Below are 26661 nucleotides of genomic sequence, written 5' to 3'. Positions count from 1 at the left end.
ACAACCGCGGCCCCCCGAACACCTTGGGCGGACAACCACCGACCGACAATTACTCCTGTGAGCCGGCGAAGGAAGAGACACCGGAGCGCCCCCCTCACGTACGGGAATGAGCTGGGTTGGTCTGAGAGAAAAACAACGGATGAAGGTACTGCCAAAGCCCTCCTGGAGAGAGCACAGCCCCTCTGGTTCCCCAGCAGTGCTTCCATGGGGGAGGAAACACTAAAACTGAAGGCATGGTGGAAGCAGCTGCTTTTAAAAGGGGCGTTGTCAAGCAGTGCTTACTGTGAAGAGGTGGAGCTACGCTCTCTTCAAGTTGCTGTCCTGAAAGGCGAAGGGGGAAAAATAATTTTTCCTTTTTTTCGGTTATAAAATGTTGTTTTCTCCTTCACCGACGGGCACTGATGAGTCGACACCCATGGGCACTGACAGGTGGCATTGATTGGCAGCACTGATTGGGCCAGTACTGACAGGTGTTAACGCTGGGCACTGATTGGCACTATGGTGGGCACGGATTGGCACTATGGTGGGCACTGGCAGGGGATTATGATGGGACATTGACTGGGTACCGACTGGCAGCTTATGGGTACATTTAATGGGGGCTGTGCTAATAATCAATGTGTTGATCAGCACAGACCCCCCCCCCCCGACAGGGAGACCCGCTGATCGGCTCTTCCTGTCAGCGCAAACTAAGGAATGCCGTTTACCGGCACTTCCTGGTTCACGCGATGATCAGCTGTGATTGGTCACAGCTGATCACATGGTAAGAAGCCACTGTCAGAGGCTTCTTATCACGATCCGAGATGCGGTATGTTATCCTGTACACATGGGCAGAATGTCGGGAGACATTTGCTGGTACAAAAAATACCGGTCGGCATTCTGCCTGTGTGTATGTCTGTCTGTTTGGCCGGCTTCTGTTGGACGTGCATATTGGAAAACCAGCAGCGGACGACTCCTGATCAGCGCTCTCAGCCAATGGTACAGAGCGCTGATCGGAGTGTTCTGGTGGGCGGGCTGTCCCCCTGTCAGAATGCAACACCTCAGCGAGGTAGATCTGAACTAATCTTGCATGGTTAGTACAGCGGCTCCTGGCCAGATCTGTCAGGTTTTTTTTCTTGCACAACCCACAGGGTTCACCCGAAAAACTGTAGTGTGTACCCGGCTTAAGATAAACAAATGATCAATGGGTATGGCTTCCCCCCAGCTCCCACCAAGATAAACATGCACTTTCAAGTCATCTAACATGCATATTTATGAAAAGAGCTTAATAAATGAGCAAAGCAACATGTTTGCTTAAATTTCTGCTATACCACGGTAATGCTGATCCCACTTCCTACTTTCACAGGACACACTAAGAGCAGCGGGAGCCATAAGCTCCTGCCATTGTCTGTCAAATACTGCGAGAAGTGAGTGAGGGCATGACTAAGCTGTGCATGTGGTACAGACACACACAGCCCTGCTTGTGTGTACCTGCATTAAGAAGGAGCGGACAGCTCCAAAAGGGGTCTCCAGAAGAAGAGGTAAGGGATTGCACAGAGCAGCCAAGTATAACATCTTTTAATGCAAAAAACCTTTACATTAATTTGAAACATAGCACATTGGGTTACAATGCATCACAATGTGCTGTAGTGCACGGATAAGTGACATTAAACCTTCTTTTTTTTTTTCTCTCCACAAAAGATTTTGCACAGCAAGGAAATCGTCCAATGTATAAAATGTTAGAATATAAAAAACCCAAACGATAGAAAAGTTGTTCCCCACGGCACATCAAAGAAAACCACAGCAGGCAGATGACTTGAAATTGGCACAATGTTGGTGATATGGGTCAAAAATAACCGACCGGTTTCGTCCTCACAGACATCAACAGGGTTATAGAACTGACCCCCACCTCCACCTGTGCCTATAAATAACCATATGATTAGCTTACCTGTGATCTGCACCTGTTACACCGCTCCCCTCGGGCGTGCGTCTCACCCACTGCTACATCCTCTTCCTGCGTTCCAACCACCGGAGGTGGAACGACATGAGCGCAGACGAGGAGACCAATCGCAGTGCTCCAGTGTTTGGTGTCATCTCCTCCCGTCCCACATGACAACCTCTGTCCAATGTGAGGATGTGGGACAAGGGGTCGCTCCGCCTCCCACCGTTCAGCGAATCTAAGCCATAGACTCATCATCCATGACTCGACCGCTCAGGGGGCGGCGGTGATGTGCGCGTTGTCACATGGCCACGACGATATGCGTGTCAGCTGACGTCGGGCGTGATGACGTATGCGCTCCATCTCGTGCGTCCCACAGGGAATCATTGATGAAATGAGAGGTGTGAGCAGTAGCTGTAAACCTCTATGGTGAAACGAATCCTAAGCAGTGAATACAGTGCATTAGGTCCCCGGGAGTGTGTATACAGAATTGATCACAGATACTATACATCCCCAATTAACTAGGTGATGCAAAAAGTCATACTTTTAGTGAGTGTATGGTGATTGTACAAAACCATCCACTATATACAAATAAAAAACACAATAAAAGAAGAAAAGAAATTTGTTTTTTTCCTTGATAAATAACCAAGCTGAGAATTCATGACTGGTTTATGAATGAATTCACGTCCCACTCCACGTTAAGCCCGTGGGGCGTATAATTTTTTAACTGGTATATCCAGTATACTTCTAATTTGGATACACCCCTCATACCTGGTTCACCTCTCCAATGAGGGACAAAATGGTCTATGATTTGGAACAAGGTCCCCTTGACCTTCTTGTTGTGGTGTTCCAAGTAATGTCTTGGTACAGTGTGTTTAGGGTACCCTGCCAAGATCTTGGCAATATGTTCACCTGCCCTTGTGGAAAACAGTACGTGGGGCGCACCATACGGAACTTTTCCACAAGGGCAGGTGAACATATTGCCAAGATCTTGGCAGGGTACCCTAAACACACTGTACCAAGACATTACTTGGAACACCACAACAAGAAGGTCGAGGGGACCTTGTTCCAAATCATAGACCATTTTGTCCCTCATTGGAGAGGTGAACCAGGTATGAGGGGTGTATCCAAATTAGAAGTATACTGGATATACCAGTTAAAAAGTTATACGCCCCACGGGCTTAACGTGGAGTGGGACGTGAATTCATTCATAAACCAGTCATGAATTCTCAGCTTGGTTATTTATCAAGGAAAAAAACAAATTTCTTTTCTTCTTTTATTGTGTTTTTTATTTGTATATAGTGGATGGTTTTGTACAATCACCATACACTCACTAAAAGTATGACTTTTTGCATCACCTAGTTAATTGGGGATGTATAGTATCTGTGATCAATTCTGTATACACACTCCCGGGGACCTAATGCACTGTATTCACTGCTTAGGATTCGTTTCACCATAGAGGTTTACAGCTACTGCTCACACCTCTCATTTCATCAATGATTCCCTGTGGGACGCACGAGATGGAGCGCATACGTCATCACGCCCGACGTCAGCTGACACGCATATCGTCGTGGCCATGTGACAACGCGCACATCACCGCCGCCCCCTGAGCGGTCGAGTCATGGATGATGAGTCTATGGCTTAGATTCGCTGAACGGTGGGAGGCGGAGCGACCCCTTGTCCCACATCCTCACATTGGACAGAGGTTGTCATGTGGGACGGGAGGAGATGACACCAAACACTGGAGCACTGCGATTGGTCTCCTCGTCTGCGCTCCTGTCGTTCCACCTCCGGTGGTTGGAACGCAGGAAGAGGATGTAGCAGTGGGTGAGACGCACGCCCGAGGGGAGCGGTGTAACAGGTGCAGATCACAGGTAAGCTAATCATATGGTTATTTATAGGCACAGGTGGAGGTGGGGGTCAGTTCTATAACCCTGTTGATGTCTGGGAGGACGAAACCGGTCGGTTATTTTTGACCCATATCACCAACATTGTGCCAATTTCAAGTCATCTGCCTGCTGTGGTTTTCTTTGATGTGCCGTGGGGAACAACTTTTCTATCGTTTGGGTTTTTTATATTCTAACATTTTATACATTGGACGATTTCCTTGCTGTGCAATTATTTTTAATGAGATTTGGACTATCTCTTTGTTGTGTCAATTTTTTGATCAAGAATTTTAAAATAAATTTCTACACTATGAGGAGGTGTTTTTTCCCTCTTTTCTCATATCCCTTATGAAATTGGGAGTTTCCCCTCCTTATAATCTCATGTGACGTTCCTGTGGCCGGTGTCACCAACTCTCCTTCTGGGATCCATCCGGAGTATCGGAATTGGGATATCCATCCACCCATTGATGCAACTGAAGGACGGCCAGTATATACAAGCTCTGAGGACCTACCCACCATACGGTGAGCTGTGGGTCAACTAAAGCTGGTAAGAGTACCCTAACTTTTATATGCCAAGGAATGTCCTTTTGAAGATGTGCAATTTCTGAGGGAAAGGATTCTCCATTGATGTGGAAGAGGTGCTTTCCAACTGAAGTGACGAACAGTCAGCTCTTGGGAAGCTCTGGGAGTGTTCCCCTTCCTATTTTTCAGAACATTTTAATTTTTGTGTTTGTTCACATTTATAATTACTATATCACTTAAGATTTTTCTTTTGTTTTGCTAATAATACCATCCAGGTATATCACTAGCACTCAGAGCTATTATTATAGCTCTGTTATGTACGTATGACCATTTTCACGGAGTTTGTTCACCTAACACAACTCTAATTACAGAGGTCACATCCTCACAACCAATCAGTGGTTACCTTTTTTATAGTTTTGGCGCTACATTATTTTCTTTTTGTCTGTTTACATTTATCCACTGGTATGTTGGCTGCCTATTTACACTATATACACACTTAGATTTGTTTAGCGCAATATATTCTTTTTATAGGTATTAATGACAAACCTAAAACATATGGTGAAAATAGACAGAGTATACCTTTCAGGGTAAGCTTCCCGGCATCGGGCCTGGGATTGGGATATTCTGAGAAAAAGGAATGAAAAGAGGGAATAGGGGGGGGGTAGGGGGGGAAAGGCGGACAGAGGTGGGGTGGAAGGGAAGGAGGCCACTCCTCCATCACGGGACTGCAAAGAACTCTAGGTCTGGATGGTAAGGGTGAGATCCGTAAGCTACTCAGGAATCTCGTGGTGTAACGAGTTCGGGGGGGGGGGGGAGTAAGATTTGTAGCAGTCAGTAGATTTGAAATGGGTCCAGCAGGCCCATGTCAGCGTGTATTTCTGTAAGCGCTCCTGAGAAGTGTAGATAAGTTCCTCTCCAGTTCTTCAATTCTGGCCACTATAGCTAGCCATTCTATAGTGGTAGGAGCTTCCGGGGAGCGTCAATGTTTTGGAATGCAGAGCCTAGCTGCATTCACCATGTGCATGGCCAAAAGATCTGTGGTATACACGCTTAGGAAGGGTTGAGTGACGTAGGAGGTACTGGGCTGGGTTGTAGTCGAGCTCATAGGTTGTTACCTTTTTAATGATGGAGTGTACTTCCGCCCAAAATGGTTGTATGGACCCACCAGATGTGAATCATGGATCCCACATCGGAATCACATCTCCAGCAAGTGTTAGGGATTGTAGGCGAGAATTTATGCAAGCGTGAGGGGGTCCTGTACCATTTGGATATAATTTTCTATCCGTTTTCTTGGATCGCGACGTTTAGTGAACCCTTATGGGCGATTGTGTATATGTTTTCCCAGTCCTTATCAGTGAGATCTGAATTTAAGTCTCTCTCCCAGGATTCATGAAGGCGTTTGGAGGATGATGGGAAGGGGTCATCCTGGAGGAGGGCGTAAATGAAAGATATGAGATGTCTTTGTGGGGCAGGGCGGAGGCACAGAGATTCAAACGGGGTAAGTGACCTTGACCAGGTTGCATTTGTGGCTTTGAATGCGAGATAGTGTCTCATTTGTCTATATGGCCAGAAAGAGATATTCCGCGTGCGTGATTCGGCTGCCAGGTCGTCGCTTGGACGTGGGTTTCCCCCTTAAATAAGTGTTTCGCAAGAATATCCGAGTGTGGCCATTCCTTCTGTAGAAAAGTGGGGTCTCCCAGAGGGAAGTCCGGGTTTCCCCTTAGTGACGTCAGCGGGCCCAGATGTGAGGAGCGTTTATGCTGGGATACAGCTCTAGTAAACACCGCCAGGGTAGGGTATATTAGGGGGTGTTTTTTGAGTGATTGGAGCCATAGATGAGGAGGGAGCCATGGGAGTATGTGCGTAGGTGTGTAGGTAAAGAGCCTTTCCAAAGAGACCCATGCCTTCCTCAGGTAGTGGATCTTCCAGTCTGCGACACTGGTCAGGTGACATGCTAGATAATATTTGTGAAGGTCAGGTAGGCCGATTCCACCATGATTTTTGGGTAGAGTGAGCCATGAATACTTTATGCGGGGAGGTTTGTTTCTCCATAAGAAAAGAGAGCAAGCTTTCCTATATGACGCAAAGAAGGAGGGGGGAGATGAATTGGAATTGACTGTATTAAATATAACACACAGTGAAGGATCACCATCTTGATTAGGGCCGCCCGGCCAAACCAGGAAATGTTCAAATTAGCCCAGTCTTTCAGGTCCCTCTGAACCCTTGTGAGTGCTTTCAGAAAGTTCAGATTGAAAAGCTCTGTCATATTCCTGGTAATCTGAATGCCAAGGTATGTTATAGCTGTCTCCTTCCACTGAAATGGGAAAGAATCCTGGCAGTGCAACACTTCCTGGTGGGTCAGCGAGACGTTCAAGGCGTGAGACTTCGAGTAGTTTATTTTTAAATTGGAGATTTCTCCAAACTGGCCTATGTAAGGAGAGTAGGATGTCGTCCGCGAAGGCAGCGACTTTAAATTCCTTTCCTGCTAGGGTGACTCCTTTAATGTCGGGATTATTACGTAATCTGTTTAAAAGGGGTTCTAATGACAAAACAAAAATTAGCGGGGACAAGGGGCATCCCTGGCGAGTTCCGTTGCTGATGGAGAAGGCGTTTGACAGGAAGCTGTTAGTCTTTACCCTGGCCGATGGATTGGAATATAGGGCGTTAATGCACATAGCCATGCGGGGCATCAGCCCAATTCTTTTTAGGACTTCTCGCATGTAATCCAAAGCCACCCTGTCAAACGCCTTCTCCACATAAAGGGATAGAAAAAAGCCTTTGGAGTTCGACGTTTGCAGCCAGTGTTGTATGTTCAGGGCGCGTATGGAGTTGTCCCTGGCTTCTCTGCCCGGTACAAACCCTACCTGGTCTAATGTGACCAATCCAGGGATGAGGGGGGAGTAGTCGATTGGCTAGAATTTTGGCGTAGAGTTTAATGTCCACGTTGAAGAGGGATATGGGCCTGTAGTTTGAGGCTAGCAGGGGGTCTTTGCCCTCCTTAGGTAGGACTGTTATATGGGCTTCTAAAAGCCTGCCCGTTTGGGTATGTGGGTCTGCCAGGGAGTTAAACATTTTGAGCATTTCAGGGTATCCTGGAACGTCTTGTAATATATGAGAGATAGGCCATCTGGGCCCGGGCTCTTCCCTACTTTCATTTGCTTTATGGCCAGGAACAGCTCTTCTTTAGAGAGGGGGGACTCCAGGGCCTTAGCTTGTTGAGTGGAAATGGGTTTGGGGCAGTACTCGGCTAGATATCCCTGTATTCGGGAAGCACGAGCAGAGGCAGCAGTGCCCTCTGGTCTCGTTTGAGGTAAGTTGTATAGGTTAGAGTAGAAACTCTCAAAGTGGCTCGCTATATCCTCATTTTGAGAGAGGCGGGTGCCCTGCTTGTCCCGAATTTGATGGATTCTAGAGGAAAGTCTAGCTGCCTGTATTGTGCCTGCTAGCATTCTGCCGCTTTTGTTCCCGTGCTCATAGAACACTTTTTGTTGCAGAATATAGCGTCGTCTCGTTTGTTTCCCAAGTTCATCTAAGAGTGCCGACCTAGCCTGCACTAAATCTTGCTATACTGTGTGCGAAGTTGACAGTTTGTGCGCTGCTTCTAGCCTGTTGATGGTTTTAATAAGTGTCATGATAAGTGCCTGGTGTTGTTTTTTGGCCGCTGTTGCTAAGGCTATGAGCTTCCCCCTTAAAACACACTTATGTGCTTCCCAGAGTGTGACCGGTTTGATATCCGGGGTCGAGTTTTCCTGAAAATATGTTTGAATGTGAGACTTGATCTAAACAACGGTTACAGGATCCTTCAGTAGTGAAGGGTTGAGGCGCCACGTTTTAGTGGAGTTATTCACTTCAGGGAAGGAAAGTGTTACGGTGACAGGATGGTGGTCGGATAAGAACATTGGTTCAATAGTGGCTTGGGATAAGAATGATATATCTGATTGGGAGAGAAATAAATAATCAATTCTTGAATATTTTTGGTGTGTGGCCGAGAAAAATGTGTAGTCGTTGGTGTTTGGGAAAAGGGTGCGCCAGGTATCATGGAGTGTCAGGTTCTGGATTTGCAGTTTGATTTGGCATAGGGCTTGATAGGGGAGCGTGGTGGAACCAGTGGAGGAGTCTAGAGCGGGATTCATCGGGATGTTGAAATCTCCACCTAGAATCAACAACCCATCTTGGAAGGTGGAGAGAAGGTCGCCTACTTTCCTGAAAAACGTGACTTGGTGTTCGCTTGGGCTATAAATGTTGGCTAAAGTGATTGGTTTGGATGCGAACGTACCCTTGAGGAAGACATACCTGCCCTCTGGATCAATGTGTCAGCTAGTTGAAACTCGGCATGCTTAGAGATGAGGATCGAAACCCCCTTGGTTTTAGAGTTCGGGTTTGTGGAGTGTAGTGCTTGTTTGTAGATGTGATTGGTTAATCTAGGCACAGCATCTGACCTGAAGTGCGTCTCCTGAGAAAATGCGCTTTGTGTTTAGAGAGGGCGGAAAGAACCTTAGATCTCTTCTCAGGGGCGTTCAGGCCCTTCACGTTTAGCGATAGGCAAGCATGAAAAGTAGATGAAAGATGGATAGCCACACTCCAAAAAAAACTTGCATGTTGTCTTTTATTCAAATAAACAGCAAATACATCACAAATCATAAAACAGGAACAGGGGAACAGCCGACGTTTCGCACAAGATAAGCGCTTATTCATGGCCAGCCATGAATAAGCACTAATCTTGTGCGAAACGTCGGCCGTTTCCCTGTTGCTGTCTTATGATTCGGTGATGTATTTGCTGTTTATTTGAATAAAAGACAACATGCACGTTTTTTTTGGAGTGCGGCTATCCATCTTTCATCTACTTTTCATGCTTGCCCAGTGCACTGCCAGCACCCTTGGAATCCTGTTTTAAACGTGTGACCATATAGTAGACCCACCTAGAGCGGTGACTCTTTCTTTTAGTGATAGGCACTTGAGGGGTAGGTGGTTTTGCTTGTCCATTTGGACGGTCTATAGTACCCTAAGGGGTCTAGGGATAATCCGTAAAGTGGCTAAAAGGTGAGGAGGAGTGGCTCTCTGGGGAGGAAGGAAAAGAAAAGAGATGAGGATCCGGCAAGCGAGGGGTATGGGAAGACCAGAGGGAAGTGTAGGAAATAGCGGAAAGAGGACATGGGGGGGGTTGAGTGGTGGGTGAATCCGGATTGGAACCAAGAGTACGAGTTTAGGGGTACCAGGAGTGGCAGCAGATGGGGAGGGAGGGAGAGAGCGGGTATCGTTCGTGATGGATATGTCCACACGATTCTAGAAGGGGGAACAAGAAATTCCAGAGGCGACTACGCGGAGTACCGCGTCACCTAATAGAGGGGGGAGGGGGGGACGAGACAGGAAAAGGGGTGAGAAATCCAGAGTGTCAGCTATAGTCCTGCTGGACAGCTGTGTGGGGGTAGTAGACCTGAAAGGAAACTCGCGATTCGGCACTAAAGAGGACAATAAAGGATTGTACAGTGGCATCCGTTGAGGCACATTATCATTAAACATCAAATACGGTATAACGTGGAAGCCGTAGGGGGTCATGAGCATTGAAGGAAGGGCACTAAGAGCATGAAAAGGCCCATAACGTGGGGATCCCATAAGGGGTCAAAGTATGATGGGCAACGCCGGGGGGGGGGTTAGGGAACCCTCCAGCTGAGAGCGGGCATCTGTAAAGCATTCCTAAGAAAACTAACTTGAACTAAGGCAATAGAATTTTTCCATTCTGTCGTGATCGTGGATCAGTGCAAAACACAAGAAAAGTAAACAGTCCTTGAAAAACAAACCCAGCTTCATTCTTCATCGTGCCTCAGCACCCAGAGAGATGACATGTGATTTGGTGGGACCTCCGTTGTCCACCTCGCACCGCTCAAGCAACCGGGTAGGTGGGGAAGGGAGGGGGGGGTCATGCACCAGGAGTGAGGTGTGGAGGGGGGGGCATGGAAGGGGTGAGGGGGGCACAGGCATACAGTTATGCGGGGGGCGGACCAGAATCCCTCCCAGCAGGTCTCATGAGGGGGCTACTGCACGCCGTTAGGTTTCATGAGCCCATGAAGAGAAAAGGGGGCACACTTACATTTGAAGCGATGGCATCACTTGGCTCTCCACATAGGGGCATGGTGTGTGAGGCCTGAGTGTGGTAGCCCATGGGCACGGAATTCAACCAAAAACAAAGGGGCTCAATTCTCAGTGAACCCAGCCCATGTCCCAGATGCTCCACGCCCAAGAACAGCGCCAGGCCGATCGGTACCTGTTCACTAGTGTAGCGATATAGAGTAAATAGCTGTTTAGTCAGCAATGATAGTGCGGCGGCGACAGTGATATCGACATGCCAGCCAATCCCGCATGTGAGAGAATCCACTCTGATACCTTGTTTCAAGTACAGTAAACCACCCGGGACACCAGAGAAGGCACACGTACACACGTATAGTCATGTAATACATTGTATCCTGCTTCTTTTTTTTTTCATTCAAATTTAAGTTTATTTTCAATAAAAGAAGAACATACAATTAAATTAAAATAGCAGGATATATGGCAATAGCATACAGAAATATAATCAATTAAACATATTTCATATCAATCATTCCCTACTTACTAACTGCCTCTTATATATAGCAATTCCATATGCTCATTACCATGTGATAAGAGTAAGTCAGTTTACAGAAGCATAAAGAATAAAGTAATCTAAAATAATAATTGATATTTAAAAAAGAAAATCTTTATATATTAAGGAATTCCTAGGTCCATGAATACCACCCAATATATTAAAAATATAATATAAGATCAAATTATAGAAATCAATTAAAGGATAAGATATCCGGAATACTTCAACCTCTCCGACACCCCTAACGGGAACATTCTGTGTCCAAGAGGTTGAGCAAACACTAGAATTCTCCCTCCCTCCGATAACTAATACTGGAACATGCTGGTATCTGAAAACATTTTTTTCAAAATCTTCATCAAACCTAAATTCCCCAAAGGCAAGAAGGAATTCTTCAATTACGTTTAAATGAACAAACCTTTTCAAAGTAGAACGTACTGAGGATGAAATATATTAATGATGTCATCCCCAGAGAAAAAACAATGAAATAAAATAAAAAACAAAAATAAGAAGAAAGAAGAACAAAAGACAGAAAGGGGAGCGAAAAAAGAAAGCTAGATCAGGAGAGATAGGCAGCCTGCCTGCCAACAATTCACATCAATCCGAAGACACAGATGTCATCAGTATCTTCACGGGTGTATCCTGCTTCTAACATATGAATGCTTAGTGGTTTGAATATTCAATCCCCCCCCCCCCTCCGACACAAAACAAAACAAAAAAAAAAAAAAAAAGAGAAAAAAAAAAGGGGGGTAGGTAGTCTCTGGAATCCCAAGTCTAGCGGGCAAGACAGGGTTTCCGCGTCGTGGGCATAGAGGGCTATGTTGGAATAATGTGAAAGTCATACCTGGTGCAGGACATGTCCGGTGCCGTGCTAGGGTCCCTGGTGGCAAGGTAAAGGGAGAGGATCGCCAATAGACATCAAACACCCTGCGCTGCTTGCAACTAAAGAGTACCAGTGTAAGCATGGAGAGAGGGAGGCGACCGCAAGTGCTGGTGGACAGGAAGAAAGGAAAAAAAACAGTTCAACTCACTGATCTGCGATACCCAGTGCAGCCGTTTAGGTGTTCACATGTCCCGATTCCCCCTCCGGTGGGGTCAGCTTGACCCGGGGGGTGAGCCGGGAAGTCGCGGCGGGATGGACGATCTCCTGGAGATGAGGGATCTAGTCGGCGGCGTCTGGATCTGTCGCTGTGCTTTGGGTGACGAGGCATGCGAGACTGGCTTCCACGGTTCCGTCGGGAAATAGAACGAGTGCCATTCTGGTATGTCGACGGGCGGGATGTCGAGTTGTTCGCAGAAGCCCGGGAGATCCTCCGGCGTTCGTAGAAGAGCAGTACGCCCCCTGGTGGTTGCAGACAGACAAAATGGAAACTTCCATCTGTATTGAATGTTTCGCGCTCGAAGTGTGTCCAGTAGAGGGCGGAGAGTGCGCCTAGTTTGCAGAGTTATCTGGGACAAGTCCTGGAACAACTTTATTTTGGCGCCATTGTGCAAAATACGGCCTCTGATCCTGGCTCTGTTGAGAATCTCCTCTTTTAGGGGAAAGTTTACAATACAGCACACTATGTCCCTGGGGGGTTCGGAATCTCTGGGGGGAGGCCGCAGGGCTCGATGGATTCTTTCCATCTCAATAGGTGCATCAGCAGGCTGTTCAAGTAGGTTGTTGAATATGGCGCACACCGCCAGGGGCATAGAGGCCTGATTGATTCCCTCGGGAAGGCTCCGTACCCTAATATTGTGCCTGGGCCCCCTGTTATCTAAATCTTCCACATGTCTGTGCAATTCGAACATGTGGGGTAGGTGGAAATCGTAGGTTTTCTGCACTTGCCTTATCGCCGCTGCTCGTCCTCCTCTACGTCTTTCAGTCGGCCCCCCATCGCCTGCAGGTCTGACTTCAGGTCAGATATAGCCGCCGTTAGGGTATGCTTAATGTCCAGAGCGACCGATTGCAGATCTCTTTGTAGATCTAGGAGGCTCGGCGCTGCAGCTCTGCTGTCTCCCGCCATCACGTCAGCCGATCCGCCGGGCGGGGATAGAGACGAGGCCCGTGCCGCCTGGGAGGCCAGAAGCTCCGTGGTGTGTGTCAAGGCCCGAGTCCGGAACATCTCCGGTATGTTGGATCCGAGTTGGGATCCGCTCTCCGTTGTTGACTGGGGGGTGGCGGTGCTCCTATGTGTTCTGCCCATCCTCGAATTTTCGGGTGAAATCCCCAATCTGAGCGTTTTTTGTCCTCAGTGTGCCGGAGCTCTCAAATCATGCGGCCATCTCGAGTTTCCAAAACTGCTTTCCATGGGGCACAAGGGCGGCCTCGCTCCTGGGCAGCCTTGTCTGCGTCTAGTGACACAGAGCGGGCATCTTGGCCCCGCCTTCCATGTCACATTTGGTTGATAGCAGCGGGAGCCAATGGATCCTGCTGCTATCAGTCTGCCCAATGAGGAGGGAGACAGTGGTGAGAGTACATATCACTCTGTACATATCACTGTATTGGATTGGGCTCAGGTAAGAAAAAGAGGAGGCTAGGGGGAACCTCCAGTAATGCATACAATACATTAAGGTAAAAAAACTTAAGGCTTTAGAACCACTGTAAGGGGAGAAGAAAATGTATTCTGGATACTGCTATGAATAAGAATAAAGATGCACATCAATGCAATCCTTTTAAAAAAAATACACATCAATGCAATGTGTTAAAAAGAGATGTCAACATTTGTAATTGGCCAATGCATGCTAAATGCAATGGAAGTGGTGTGAATCCAACTTGTCACTGTAACCCGAACATTCATTGACCCTTATTGTCAAACCCTTGGTTTACATACTCACCCCTCCTGCACTGGAATTCCAATGATGAAAATGGACCATCCTGTGTCTAAAGATACAGGTCAAAAAAAATACATAGAAAAATACAGCTGAATGCTTCCCCTTTACAGAATATGTATGAAATATATATATATTTTTTCAATCAAATCATTTTTAAATACAGTGCTTGGTAAATAGAAATGGTAAAATGTGAATAGATACCCTCTCTAAGAGAGACAATGTGGCTTTCAAAGCTCCTTCTGGCCTTCCAAACGGAAAACAGTACCTGTAGAGAAAAACAAAATACTCAAATATAAATATGCCACAGACATTGCTTTCAATTTTATATTAGGAAAGTGGGAGACACCTTTGTGAGGAAATGTATGCTGAACACTGGTGTCTTCCCATTTAATTTCACCTACAGGTCAGTTCAATATACCACTAAAAGTGTTTTGTTATATCAGTTCAGTAAATGCAATAAAGAATTGTCAGAAATGTAAGAGCTTTACTGTGCACACACTCTTATCTCAAGAAGAATAAATTAGCTCTCCCTTTTGCCCATCTTGGACTATAGAACTATTAGCTTATGTTGTGGAAATAAACAGTCAAGTTATTCTGTAGTTTTTCCCCACAAATAGAGCTTTCTTTTGGTGGTATTTGATCACCTCTGCGTTTAAATTTTTTTGCACTAGAAACAAAGAACAACCAACAATTCTGAAAATAAAATAACTTTCTGCTCTAAAATATATCCAAATAAAAAAATCGAATTTCTTCATAATTTTAGGCCAATATGTATTCTGGTACCTATTTTTGGTAAAATTAAGCATAATAATCCCAATAAGTTTATATTGATTGGTTTGGGCAAAAATGTAAACGGTCTACAAACTATGGGATATTTTTTTTTTACTAGTAATGGCGGTGATCAGCGACTTACTGTGGGACTCTGATTTTGCGGCAGACAGAGCGAACACCTGACACTTTTTGGGGGACCAGTGACACTAATACAGTGATCACTGTGCTAATGACACTGGCTGGGGAGGGGTTAAACATCAGGGTCGATCAAAGGGTTAATTGTGTGCCTGACCAGTGTTTTACTATACTGTGTGAGGTGCTTTTTTTCCTACTGGCGAGACATGGATCAGTGTTTCTGCTTCACAGCGGCCGCCCTGTAGCAGTAAATCTGTTATGGGGAGGTCGGGAAGCAATTCAAAGTCTATAGGCTTAGAAAGTTCTGTTTATAAATGAATATAAAACTGTCAAAAGACAGTATTCAGAGAGCAGTGATGAATAATTCTTACTCTGAATGGTCTAAGGTTGTTAGTGGTGTACCCCAAGGTTCCGTGTTGGGACCTTTACTTTTCAACCAATTTATAAGTGATATAGTTTAGTTTGGGCCTAAAAAATAGAATTTCCTACATTCTTACCTGTAAAATCCATTACAATTCTTGATCTAATATTTCACAGCAGGGCCCATTCATGTGCCCACCAAGAGTAACTGTGTGGGCTTACAGAGTTGTGGCACCAGCACCAAAGACCCAATTTTTCTACCACTGTTCAACAATGGCATGTAATTACAATTCTTGATATAATAGTTCACACAGCAGGGCGTTCCAGCGCCCACTAAGGCCCCGTACACACGGTCGGACAAAACCGATGAGAATGGTCCGACGGACCGTTTTCATCGGTTCACCTCTGAAGTGGCCGTACGGCCTGATGTGTGTACACACCATCAGTTCAAAATCCGATCGGGTCAGAACGCGGTGACGTAAAACACACAAAGTGCTGAATAAAAAGAAGTTCAATGCTTCCAAGCATGCGTCGACTTGATTCTGAGCATGCGCGGGTTTTGAACCAATGCTTTTCTGTACTAACCATCGGTTTGGTCCGATGGGGCAGCGGTCCATCGGTTCGGTTTTTAAGCATGTTTTAAAATTTTGGACCGAAGGAAAACAGACCGATAGCCTATACACACGGTCGGTTTGGTCCGATGAAAATGAACTTCAGTTCATTCATCCTATATCCCTCTTTTTTTCTGCCCTCTTGTCTCTTCCTCCCTACTTCTTTCCCAACTCTTTCCTCCTCCCTTTTCTGTAATCTCTCTGTCTCTCTTTTCTTTTTCTTTATTCATAGACAATTGAAACACTTGTGCTCTCTATGATGCATCATTTGTTATATTTCCCAATTTACTATTCTGTGACAATGTTTCTTTAAAGGGTTGATTTACTCTTATTGTACTGTCTATTTCTATCAATAAAAATATATTAAACAAAAAAAAGAACTTCGGTTCATTCTCATCGGACAAAACCGACCGTGTGTACTAACTGTGAGGGCTTACAGTGTTGTGGCAACACCAACACCTAGGGCCCAAATTTCTGCAGAGTATATACGGCAGGCCCCTACTTTCAAACATCCTACTTACAAACGACTCCTACTTGCAAACGGACGGAGACAACAGGAAGTGAGAGGAAATTTACCCCTAGGAAGGGAAATTCTCTTCTGTAAGAGGTGTCTTCTGTCTACTGATGCTTTATCACCAATCCTTGTTTCACTAAAAAACCCAAATTTTCAAAACATCATTTGTCATTGGGACAGAAAGTGAATTGCAATCTTCTGAACAGATGCACACAGACAGCAAAACAAATGTTTACAGGGGTGATAACCCTTCTCTATGTTTTCAGAAAAGCTTAAAAATAGATTTTATGGCTGGAGCTACACTTTAAAAAAGTACCAGTTCAAAATTACAAACATATTCTACTTAACAAACCTACAGTGCCTGTCTTGTTTGCACCGCCTGTATAATGCTGTTCAAAGTGGCCAAAGGGGCTTGTAATGACCTGGGGGGAGTGGGGGGAAACCCATGCCATTTTTCTCAATGATTTTCATCCATATTGCAGGGACCAGACATTGCATTAAAGCAGCAAGTAGTTTTAAATCACGTGTTTCTTATAGTAATCTCATTTTGTGCAGGGACAGTTCTAAACACGTTCCACCTCACAGGCATATTATAGACACCCAGCAGGTACGATATTAAAGGAATTTTTCTTTTTCTTTTTCACTTTAAGCATCATTAAAATCACTTCTCCAAAAAAACGACCGTTTTTAAAACTTTTTTCCATTGATACATGTTCCCTGGGGCAAGACCCGGGTTCTCAAACCTGTTTTCCGACAATAACTTGCATATTAGGCTTTAAAATGAGCACTTTTGAATTTGAATGTTCGAGTCTCATTGACGTCAATGGGGTTCCAAATGTTTGCGTTCGGTCCGTTCAAAGGTTCTGGTGCGAACCGAATGGGGGGGGTGTTCAGCTAACCCTACTTTTGATCTTTGATTTGACATATCAGATAAAGGGGCACTGGATTGCTTTGCTCTCATTGCACACATGTATAGAGGTTCCCATATACCCCTCCTTTTTTGTATAGGAGGTGGTATATTGATAGATGGATAATTAGGCTTTTAGTGGATTACATATTGTGAGGGGGTGTACTAATCACTAGGATAGAATATTTGCTTAAATATATTAGAGATGATAGACATCTTAACTTTGGATAGCCTGTATTGAACAGTTTGTCCTCATGATGGAGAGTAGGGGTGTAGTTGGGAATATAAAGAGCTTTCCATTATGGAGGACTATTGGAAATGTCCTGAAAACTAAATTTTTGTGTCCCCCTCTACTTTATACACACACATACACATCTATTTATCCACTAGACAGCCATGGTATTACCATGTACAATTTGTTGTTATAGATATTCAACCGCTACACGTGTGTTGGTGACTTAAGCTTTGATGACTTGTGGATGAGCCCATTTCTGGACCACTCCTTTAACCAAGTGAGTTGGCAACAGCCGGTTGTAGAAATTAATGTTTGACACTGTTTATGCTGATGTTTATACACACTGAGGTATGTGTAGTGCCTACATCTGAGGCTTCATACTCTAGTCTACAATGATAGTATTGAAATTGCCAACTGTATCTGTTCTATTGTAGAGCTTGAATGTAATTTGCTTTCCTGAAGAATTGGGCAGCGACCAGTGAAATGCAACTGGGTCGGAAGTCGCAGCAAGCCATTCACCACCTGATTTCAATAGGGTTGACGATTCGGTTTTATACTGTGCAGCACAAATACAATCTATATATATATGAATTAGGTGTTGTTATGACTTGAATATATGTTTTAATGACTTTAAATTAGGTACAATACATTTTTGACACTTTTTATTTATGTGGTACCGTCAAAGTTCTTAATACCAGTCTTTAGGGTTTTTTTTTTAATAGCAAATTAAGCGTTTCGTAGGGATTACACTTTCTTATCCGCTGAATCTTTAAACACCTGGGCATCTTATCCGCTGAATCTTTAAACACCTGGGCATTTTCTACAGGACAGATTACATTTCTATTCACAGAAAAAATAGCAGCATCCACCATTGGCATACTCCATTTCTTTGTAAACATTTCCTCCATAGGGTACAAAAGTGAAAACCTTTTGGGAGGATCAAAAACCCCATCAGGGTGATCCCAGTCAACATACACTATCTGCTCCAATGGTGGGTGCAAAGGGAAGGCCTGAGAACTCTGTGGAGGTCGTAATGAGCCTAATGAAGAAAAGGAAACTTCAGAAACCTTTAATGGAGGTAAATCAAATCCAGACCAGACCATTTCAGTAAGAGATTGAATAAGCCATGAATAAGCACTGATTTTGTGCGAAACGGCGGCTGTTCCCCTGTTCCTGTTGTTTTGATCTGGTGATGTATCTGCTGTTCATTTAATAAAAGACAACATGTACGGATATTGGAGTGCGGCCATCCATCCTTCATCTATCTTTTATGCTTGCCTAGTGCACCACCAGCACCCTTGGAATCCTGTAACAGTGTGTGACCGTATAGTAGTCCCACCTGGAGCGGTGACTTTCTTCTAAGACAGAGATATGCAATTAGCGGACCTCCAGCTGTTGCAAAACTACAAGTCCCATCATGATTCTGCCTCTGAGTGTTATGCATGTGGCTGTCAGAGTCTTGCTTTGCCTCATGGGATTTGTAGTTCTGCAACATCTGGAGGTCCGCTAATTGCATTTCCCCGTTCTAAGAGATTGAATTAATCTATGGACTGGTCAGCTGAAACTAGCCTCCGAAAGTGGAATCCTCAGCCTGACATTTCTCCAGGTCATTTACAGCCACTTCTTCCACATTCTCTGCCAATTTTGTTCCAATAAAGGGGAGGGGGAGCTCAGGTGAAGGAGATCCATCACGTTTTTTCCCTCTTTGAGACACTGAGGCAATCATAACTGCTATTTTACCCTCTAATCCAGCTAAAGCTGATGCCAAATTGTCCTTCGTGACATAGGCTGAGGCTGAAGCATTTGACGTAGCTACTATGCCCGACAACCGCAATTGCTCAGAATGGCCTTTCAGGGGAGATTAACAGAGGATGCACAGCTAGGATTGTTCAAGCCTGACGGTGGCACACTTGCGCCCCTTCCTGCTGTGTCCCAAAACTTCTCTTCTGGGAGAGTATTGCTCTAGGCAACAAACTTTGAGGTACCAATACCCCCTGCTGTAACCAGCTCATCACAGTTTACAGCTCTGTTACCCACTGTACCAAACCTGTCAGTGCCTGACCCATCCATAGTGATTCACGTGCCCAGCTGAAGCGGCAATGCATTCCTGCCAGCTTGCCTGCAGGAGCCCATGCTGCCGGGAACGCTTCCTCAAATATGGCCGCCTCTGCCCCTTACTGTGCGACTTGCACGATCGTATCATGGACACACCTACATGCACGTTTACCATGCAGGGTCATAACGGAAGCTGCTACCACATCTGCGCATTCCCTTTATGTGGCCACATATACAACGGCAGGGAATGGCCACCAAAGGTGCAGAGTGCGAGACCAGGTGTACGGGTGGGGAATCTAATTCCCGCTGCCCGCCGGTCTTTATAGAGAGGCCAGAAGTCTCTTCCTTAGGAGAAGAATTTCTAGGTATGCACTACAGCTGGATCCGTGACATCACTGCCCTCTATCTAGTGGTTAAACAAATCATGGCACCCGGCTTACTGTCAAACTGTAAGATCCTGTTTTTAGGTAAAACAAATCACTTACCAATCCCACTGCAGGACTCAATCTTCACCCACCCATGGTGGATTTTGTCTCTTATGTGCCTTCACGGAATGGGTCCCCCTATAATCTTAGGGCCATTCTCTGCTGGATCGCCTTTGGTGTTTTCTTACCAAGGGTCCATATCCCAGGGTCCAGCGCCCCAAAAGGCTTGCATTACAGGCAACACCTTGTAGTCTTCCATCATCCGAGGCTCGTGTACCATCCAATTTAGTGTTGCACTGTCTGGATGGATCCAATCACATTGCTCCTTAAATCCTGCAGGATCTTTATCCAGGACATATTCTTGGATCATGGAGAGCTTCTCCTACCATGACCATCACCTTCAAGACACTGGCAAAAAAACGGAGGTACTTCCTGTATGGGAGGTGTTATACATTTTATTTTTTATGGGTGAGCGTATCCTTTAACCACTTGCCACCCGCAGATATACGTCTGCAGCATGGCACGGGCAGGCAAAAGAGCGTACCTGTACATCCCCTTTAAGAAGCGGTCCCACGGTCTCAATCGTCGCGGGCATACCTGCGATCGTCTCACGGAGACATAGAACGAGGAGATGTTGGTGTAAACCAGTGGTTCTCAACATTCCTAGTGCCGTGACCCCTTGATAAAATTTCCCAAGTTGTGGGGACCCCTAACAGTAAAATTATTTTCGTAGTGTGGGTTGTCAGCACTCAAGGCGAGACAAGTAATTTGCACCCCTAACTCACGGATATTTAGAGCTCCCCGAGTCCCTTCCACTCGTACAACATTAAAACAAACCCCTTATAATACATTTTAGGATGTACCACTCTTTCTCTTTGTTCTGATCTCCTTTCTTTCCCTTTTATCCCTCTCTATCCTTATTTCTTGTCGTCCCCCCCCCCCATCCCTCTCTCTAGCCTTCTTTCTTGTTCTTTCACTTATTCTTTCTCTTTTACTTCCACCCCCCTCTTTTCCTCTCCCGTCCATGCATTCTCTATTTTTATTGCTTCTCTTACTCCTTGGTGGGGGGAATGGGATTAGTGCCAATACTGGTTGGAGTTCTGATTAGCCAACTTGGGTGCTCTTGATCAAGGTCATCTGCTTATCTGAGAACTGTAGTGGTGACTTTTAATGGCAACTATAATCACAGGTAGTGTTAGTCACCGTGTCTCTGGCTTCACTGCGTCTCCGACTTCACTGCGTCTCCGACTTTGTGCAAAGCTCCCAACTGTCCCTGATTCCGAGGGACTGTCCCTGATTTGGAGCAATGTCCCTTTGTCCCTCATTCCTCCTCATTTGTCCCTCATTTTGGCCTGATCTATATTGATGTATATAAAATGCACTTTTTATCTATCAAAAAGAGTTTTTCAGCACCAAACCTTTCATCTGTTTTCTAAATTGCTGCATTTGTAAATTCCAAAAGCCAACATAAAGGAATAGTAGTGGTTAAAAAAAGCACTTGTGGGGTTACCCAATCTTATCTTTTTGTACAATTCTCCTTTAAGGGGGTGCGACAATGGGTGTCCTATGCCTGCATACATTTGCTGATAGGTGTCCCTCATTCTCATCTCAAAAAAGTTGGGAGGTAGGTTTGTAGTGTCTCGCAGCAGTGACACCTATGCTGAAATCAGGAGATGGGGTCCCCTCCTGCCCCTTTCCACTTCACATTCCTCACCAGTCCGCTGACCTCTAGTCTCTGCCCCCCAGCTATGCTTTGAATTGAATGGGCGGCTGCACTGAGTATGAGTGGACGGCCGTGGGCCCCAGGGACAGCCCTGCTGGGTGGCTTCAAAAAGGCTGGAAGAGCCTTTTTGTTTATAGCGCAAAAAAAAAAAAAAAAAACGCAGAGATGATCAAATACCACCAAAAGAAAGCTCTATTTGTGGAAAAAAAAGGCACCAATTTTGTTAGGGAGCCACGTCGCACGACCGCGCAATTATCAGTTAAAGCGCCGCAGTGCCGAATCGCAAAAAGTGGCCTGGTCCTTTAGCTACAAAAGGGTCCGGGGCTTAAGTGGTTAAACCTAATTTTCCATGTAGTTACCCAATAAAATAGTGCTGTGTGGTCAGCTTGTAAATTGGAGACATCCTGTAAGGACATTCAACTGCATAACTTGTTGTCATCTGCAAAACACTGAAACACTACTTTTTTGCAGGTAAAAAAAAAATGTGCATTTATTATATATTTTTTCTGAGGAGTTTGAAGAGCATTGCTCCCACAATAGTGGATGTAATCTCGGGCTCCTGCAGACTATCAGCATAGCTGTCTGCTCATAGCTCGTATGGGCCAGCAGTTACCTGAAAGCAGAAAGAATCAATGAACTATCAGTAACTGTAGGCATTTATTCAAAGGAAACTGTGAATGAATGACGTTGGCTTGTGGGCAGAGCCCCACGCAACCAAGCTATTTTCAGATTTTGACAGTGGGTGCAGAGAGAGGATCCCTCTCTTGATGGGGAGAGAGAGGCTGCAGATGCTGGAACAGTGATTTTGCCACCACCTTCGAGCTACAATCGTGGCAAACAACCACTCCTGGCTCTCTGCCAAGATTTGGTACATGAGCTTCTTTGGACCATTTTTGGAGTGGAGGGAGGCCCATTCAAATGAATAGTGCTGTTCCAAAATTTTTTTTTTTTTTTTTTTTTTAGCAAAACTAAGCACTGTAGCAGCCGTCACTGGACTATGCTCAGGTGTGAATGGAGGCTAAAAATGGGTGGAACGTGTTCTAAAGGCGAACTTCTTTAATGTTAATAAATGTAGAAGTTATGCACTTTGGGGCTAAAAACATGCCTGCACCATACATTCTTGATGAAGAACAGCAGGGGGAGTCAATGGTCAAGATGGATCTGGGTGTCCTCAGCAGATCAGAAACGTAATAATAGCTTGCAATGCCAAGGTGCAGTCTCTTATACCATGGGGTTTGGGCAGTGCAAATTTATACATTTAGCCTGCCATATTCTGCGTGTTCCTGCGCATTTGGCACCCACTGAAATTAATGGGCTGTTAAAAAAACGCACCACGCAGGAACATGCCACGCGGGAATGCATGCATTATGTGAACCATGTAACTAACTAAAAGAAATGTCTTACCTCTGTGCTTGCCAACAAAGTACTAAGTCATGTTTTGCCTGGGGATCGAACACTTATTTTACTCACTGAACTGCAACTTTATTTATAGCATTTTGTTTGTGTGTTTTCTGGATTTTTGGTTGATATTCTGTCTAACAGTTAAAAATACACCTATGATCGAGGTTCATTGTAGTAGTTATGTTTTTCTCTTTTTCTTTTTGATTGTTTTGTGACGTTTGAGCCGGGGAATGCACAAAGGCTCTTTATTGTTCAACTCTTTAAGAAAAAACAAAAAGTATTTAAAAAAAAAATACACCCATGATACAAATTATAGATCCTTCATTTCTTTGTAAGTGGTCAAACTTACAAAATCTGGAGGGGATCAAATAATTATTATGCCCACTGTATGTTTTTTTTCCCCCACACTGATAAATTTAGTCTGGGCATCCATGCTTTAAAGATCCCTGATTATAAAGGGTTATATGTAAAATAATAAGAAAAAAAAATGCTGCAAAGTATACAACAAGCTAGACTACTTGGTACCAATCAATTCTAATAGCATGCACATTTGTGAATGCCTGGAAGATCCCAGAAAATAAGTTTGACATAAACATTCTGTGTCACATCATAGCTTCATACCTTAGGAAGAAGAGACATTGTGTCATTTATTTAGGGACAGTCTACCAGTACATTATGCTGTAAGAATTAGACTTTCCCTTAATGAAAAATATCCTTTTATGCACAGCTTAGTTTCATTAGTATTAATATAATATGTGGGTTTTAATTAGGAATAATGACGTAGCTTTCAGTTCTCTAAGCAGTAATCCATGTTTGAATAAACCTTTCAACATCTTTTTTTCAATTTTAATTATTGAAGCTGTAATTCTTCAAAGAATGAACATAATCTTCAGAGCACTTCACACTTTGTTTACACCCCTTAACTACCAAGCCATCCGGTTTCTAAATGATTGTTATAGATCTGGGATTACCCATAAAATCCCAGATAAACAGGTCCCAGAGGGCACACACTAAAGCGTTATTAGGATCATATTAGATGTAAATAACATAGCCCTTTTTTCAACACCATCTCATTTAGGATTATGCACAGCAACAATTATTTACACTGGCCACCAATTAGGAGCGAAGGCTAGAAAAGTTATTTTCAATAAAAAGTGCCATTGGAATAATGTTTTTGGGTATTGCTTGCTTATTTTATCTACATGATTTATTGCGAAACACTATAAAATAGTCTTTAGAACATTATAAAGCAGTATCCACAAAACTTCTCTGGAATGGTGTTGGAAGAGATTAAAATGCATTGTATTGGTACAAAGTGTTGCTTGTAGCTATAATGTTTAAATGTTAATAGGTCCTATTCCTATACCAAATTCTGGTGAGACTTCTACTGGCTTGGTTGCAACGTTTTTCACAACTGGTGATAGGAAGCATCATCAGTGGAGCAGAATGAAATTTAGAAATGGCCTCTCTTCAAGAAACAAATGCTAGGATACAGTGTGTACTGCTAATGCAGTACATGGATTATTGCTGCAGTACAATACTTAATCCATAGCAGATGTAGCCATTTTTAATCATTAAAGGGGAACTTTGTACAGAAAATGTAATCCTGATCAATTACATACTGCTGGCCCCCTTTTGCAAAAATAGTTATGCAAAACATTAAAAATAAGTGCCTGCGTGGTTTAAAATCCAGTAAGGCACTGTCTCGCCTTGCTCTGCAGAACTTTAGTTGTTCTTTATTCTTGGCACTGTGTCGATAATCAGTGAATCACTAAAGGCCAATCAGCTGATAGTCTAAAGATTTACTTCTGCTGTGGGGGCAAGAAACAAGAATGATGAGGGAACATGGTTTAGGGAGAGAGAAAGAAAAGCAGGAGAGGTGACAGAACAAGGTCTGCTTCCAGGGAGACACAAATGAGTTAAAATTGCAAGATTAGTGTCTTATCTTATCTCCTTTCTCCCTTGGCAGCTGCCTATGAACTTCAGCATTGTAAAGCTTCTGTCAGCCTTCCTCTTTAGCTGAGCCAAGGTATACAACCAAGGCTGGAAATGCACACGTTAATTACAAAAAGTGACATATTTTTGAGACCAAGGAGAGGATCCAGTATGGAAGTGAATGCTTGAGGCATCAACAAAACGGCAGCCTTAAACAAAAAGAAATTGGAGCAACGCTAGAGGCAATTTACAGCACACAGTAATTTGGGTGGCATAATTATTAATGTGGAATGTATGCTCTTGTGTTAAAGAACATTATTGTTATCAAATTATGGGTACAGATCTGTTTTAAGTTCATTGTAGGCTTCTGGATCACATTTCCTCAGAAAAGTGAAAGTGTATTTAAAAGATGACAAAAAATTTGATTTTTGTACTTGTGTGCAAAATCATTTTCTTTGATTGCATCATGGGTCACAGAGAAGCCATATTAATACATACATGGTTATGTGCCACCTACAGGTGATTGGACACTGACAAAAAAGACAGGCGGTCCTCTCTTATATAAATCCCATACAGGAAGTACCTCAGCTTTGTACCAAGCCATACACCTCAATTCAGCGAGCAGGGACCGATATGTCCTGTAATATACTCCAAGAAACTGATTTTACAGTATACAGTAAGGATTAATAAATCCTTAATCTTATCCTAAAGCAATGCTCAGGATGGAGACACAGCAAGGACCAACAGGTCCAAAAAAATTCTACACAGCAGCCTGCAAAAAAATGAGACCACAAGCAGCATCCAAACCCTTACATCACCTAATAAAATCTTGTAAAGGTGTTGCAACCTTGCAGACCTGAGCCACAAATGTTTGACGAAGCACAGACCAACACCTCTGGTAGAATGAACTGTCACTGGAAATGGTTGAACCTTTCCTTTCAAAGGATAAGGATGAGAAATAAACTGCTAAATGGCATGGGAAATTGTTGATTTAGTAGCCGCCCGATTCTTCTTTGGTCCTTCAGGAAACACAAAATGAAAACCCAACTGCCTGATTGTGGCAGGCAATTTCAAATACATCTTGAGAGCCCCAACCACATCTAGAATGTGGAGGGGCCTTGTCTCCTGGAGACCAAGGCCTTGGGGAGGGGGGGACAATGCAGTGGTTCAAATGAAAAGATGAAACCACTTTCATCAAAAACAACAGCCATGTTGGATTGTCATGATGAAGTACCAAAAACAGATCCTTACAAGAAAGGGCCATGAATTCTAACACCCTTCTTGCTGTAGTAAAAGAACAGAGGGTACCAAATTTGCTCAAACTGTGTTTTCTGTAAAACTAACAACTCCAAACTGAGATCTTATGGGGACAAATGGGACCAAACGGTAGGAATCATGTACGCAACAAAAGCACACACTAAAGAATGAGCAACAATTGGCCTTTGGAAAAAAAAACTGCCAAGTCCAAAATCTGCTTCTTGATCATACTCAAGGCCAGCCTCATATCAACCCCAGACTGAAGGAAAGCCAGAATTTCACCCACAATATAATTGCAAACCTGGATTTTTTTAGCCTCACACCAGGCCACATATGTTACTAGTAGTTGTCTTCCTGGCCCTTAAATGTGTCATAAGGAGGTAATCCGATACCCCCTATCCTTTAAAACTCTGGCCTCAATAGCAAAGCCGTTAAAGCTAGTGAACATAACAAAAGCTGGAAGATCGGCCCTCTGCCAGCAGATAAGACCGAAATGAAAGAAGCCAAGAATTGCCTACAAACATGTTAATTATGTCAACATATCACATGTCCCTGGGCCAAGTTGAAGAAACCAGAATCACT

The 26661-nt window shown here is 44.2% G+C and overlaps 1 protein-coding gene across 15 annotated transcripts in view; it reads right to left on the bottom strand.

Annotated features, from left to right (window-relative positions):
• Nucleotides 1-26661, bottom strand: part of CADPS2 (calcium dependent secretion activator 2) — a 777539-nt gene that overhangs the window by 369411 nt on the left and 381467 nt on the right. For all 15 annotated transcript variants that reach the window (XM_040343717.1, XM_040343721.1, XM_040343726.1 and 12 more), the window contains exon 15: nt 13952-14015. In XM_040343717.1, coding sequence (XP_040199651.1) covers nt 13952-14015 — 64 coding nt within the window. The remainder of the gene's footprint in view (nt 1-13951; nt 14016-26661) is intronic.

Source organism: Rana temporaria, chromosome 3 (assembly GCF_905171775.1).
Source record: "Rana temporaria chromosome 3, aRanTem1.1, whole genome shotgun sequence".
NCBI classification, from domain to species: Eukaryota; Metazoa; Chordata; class Amphibia; order Anura; family Ranidae; genus Rana; species Rana temporaria.
Note: the sequence above shows the minus strand (reverse complement) of the source record. Positions and strands in the feature narration are given on the sequence as shown.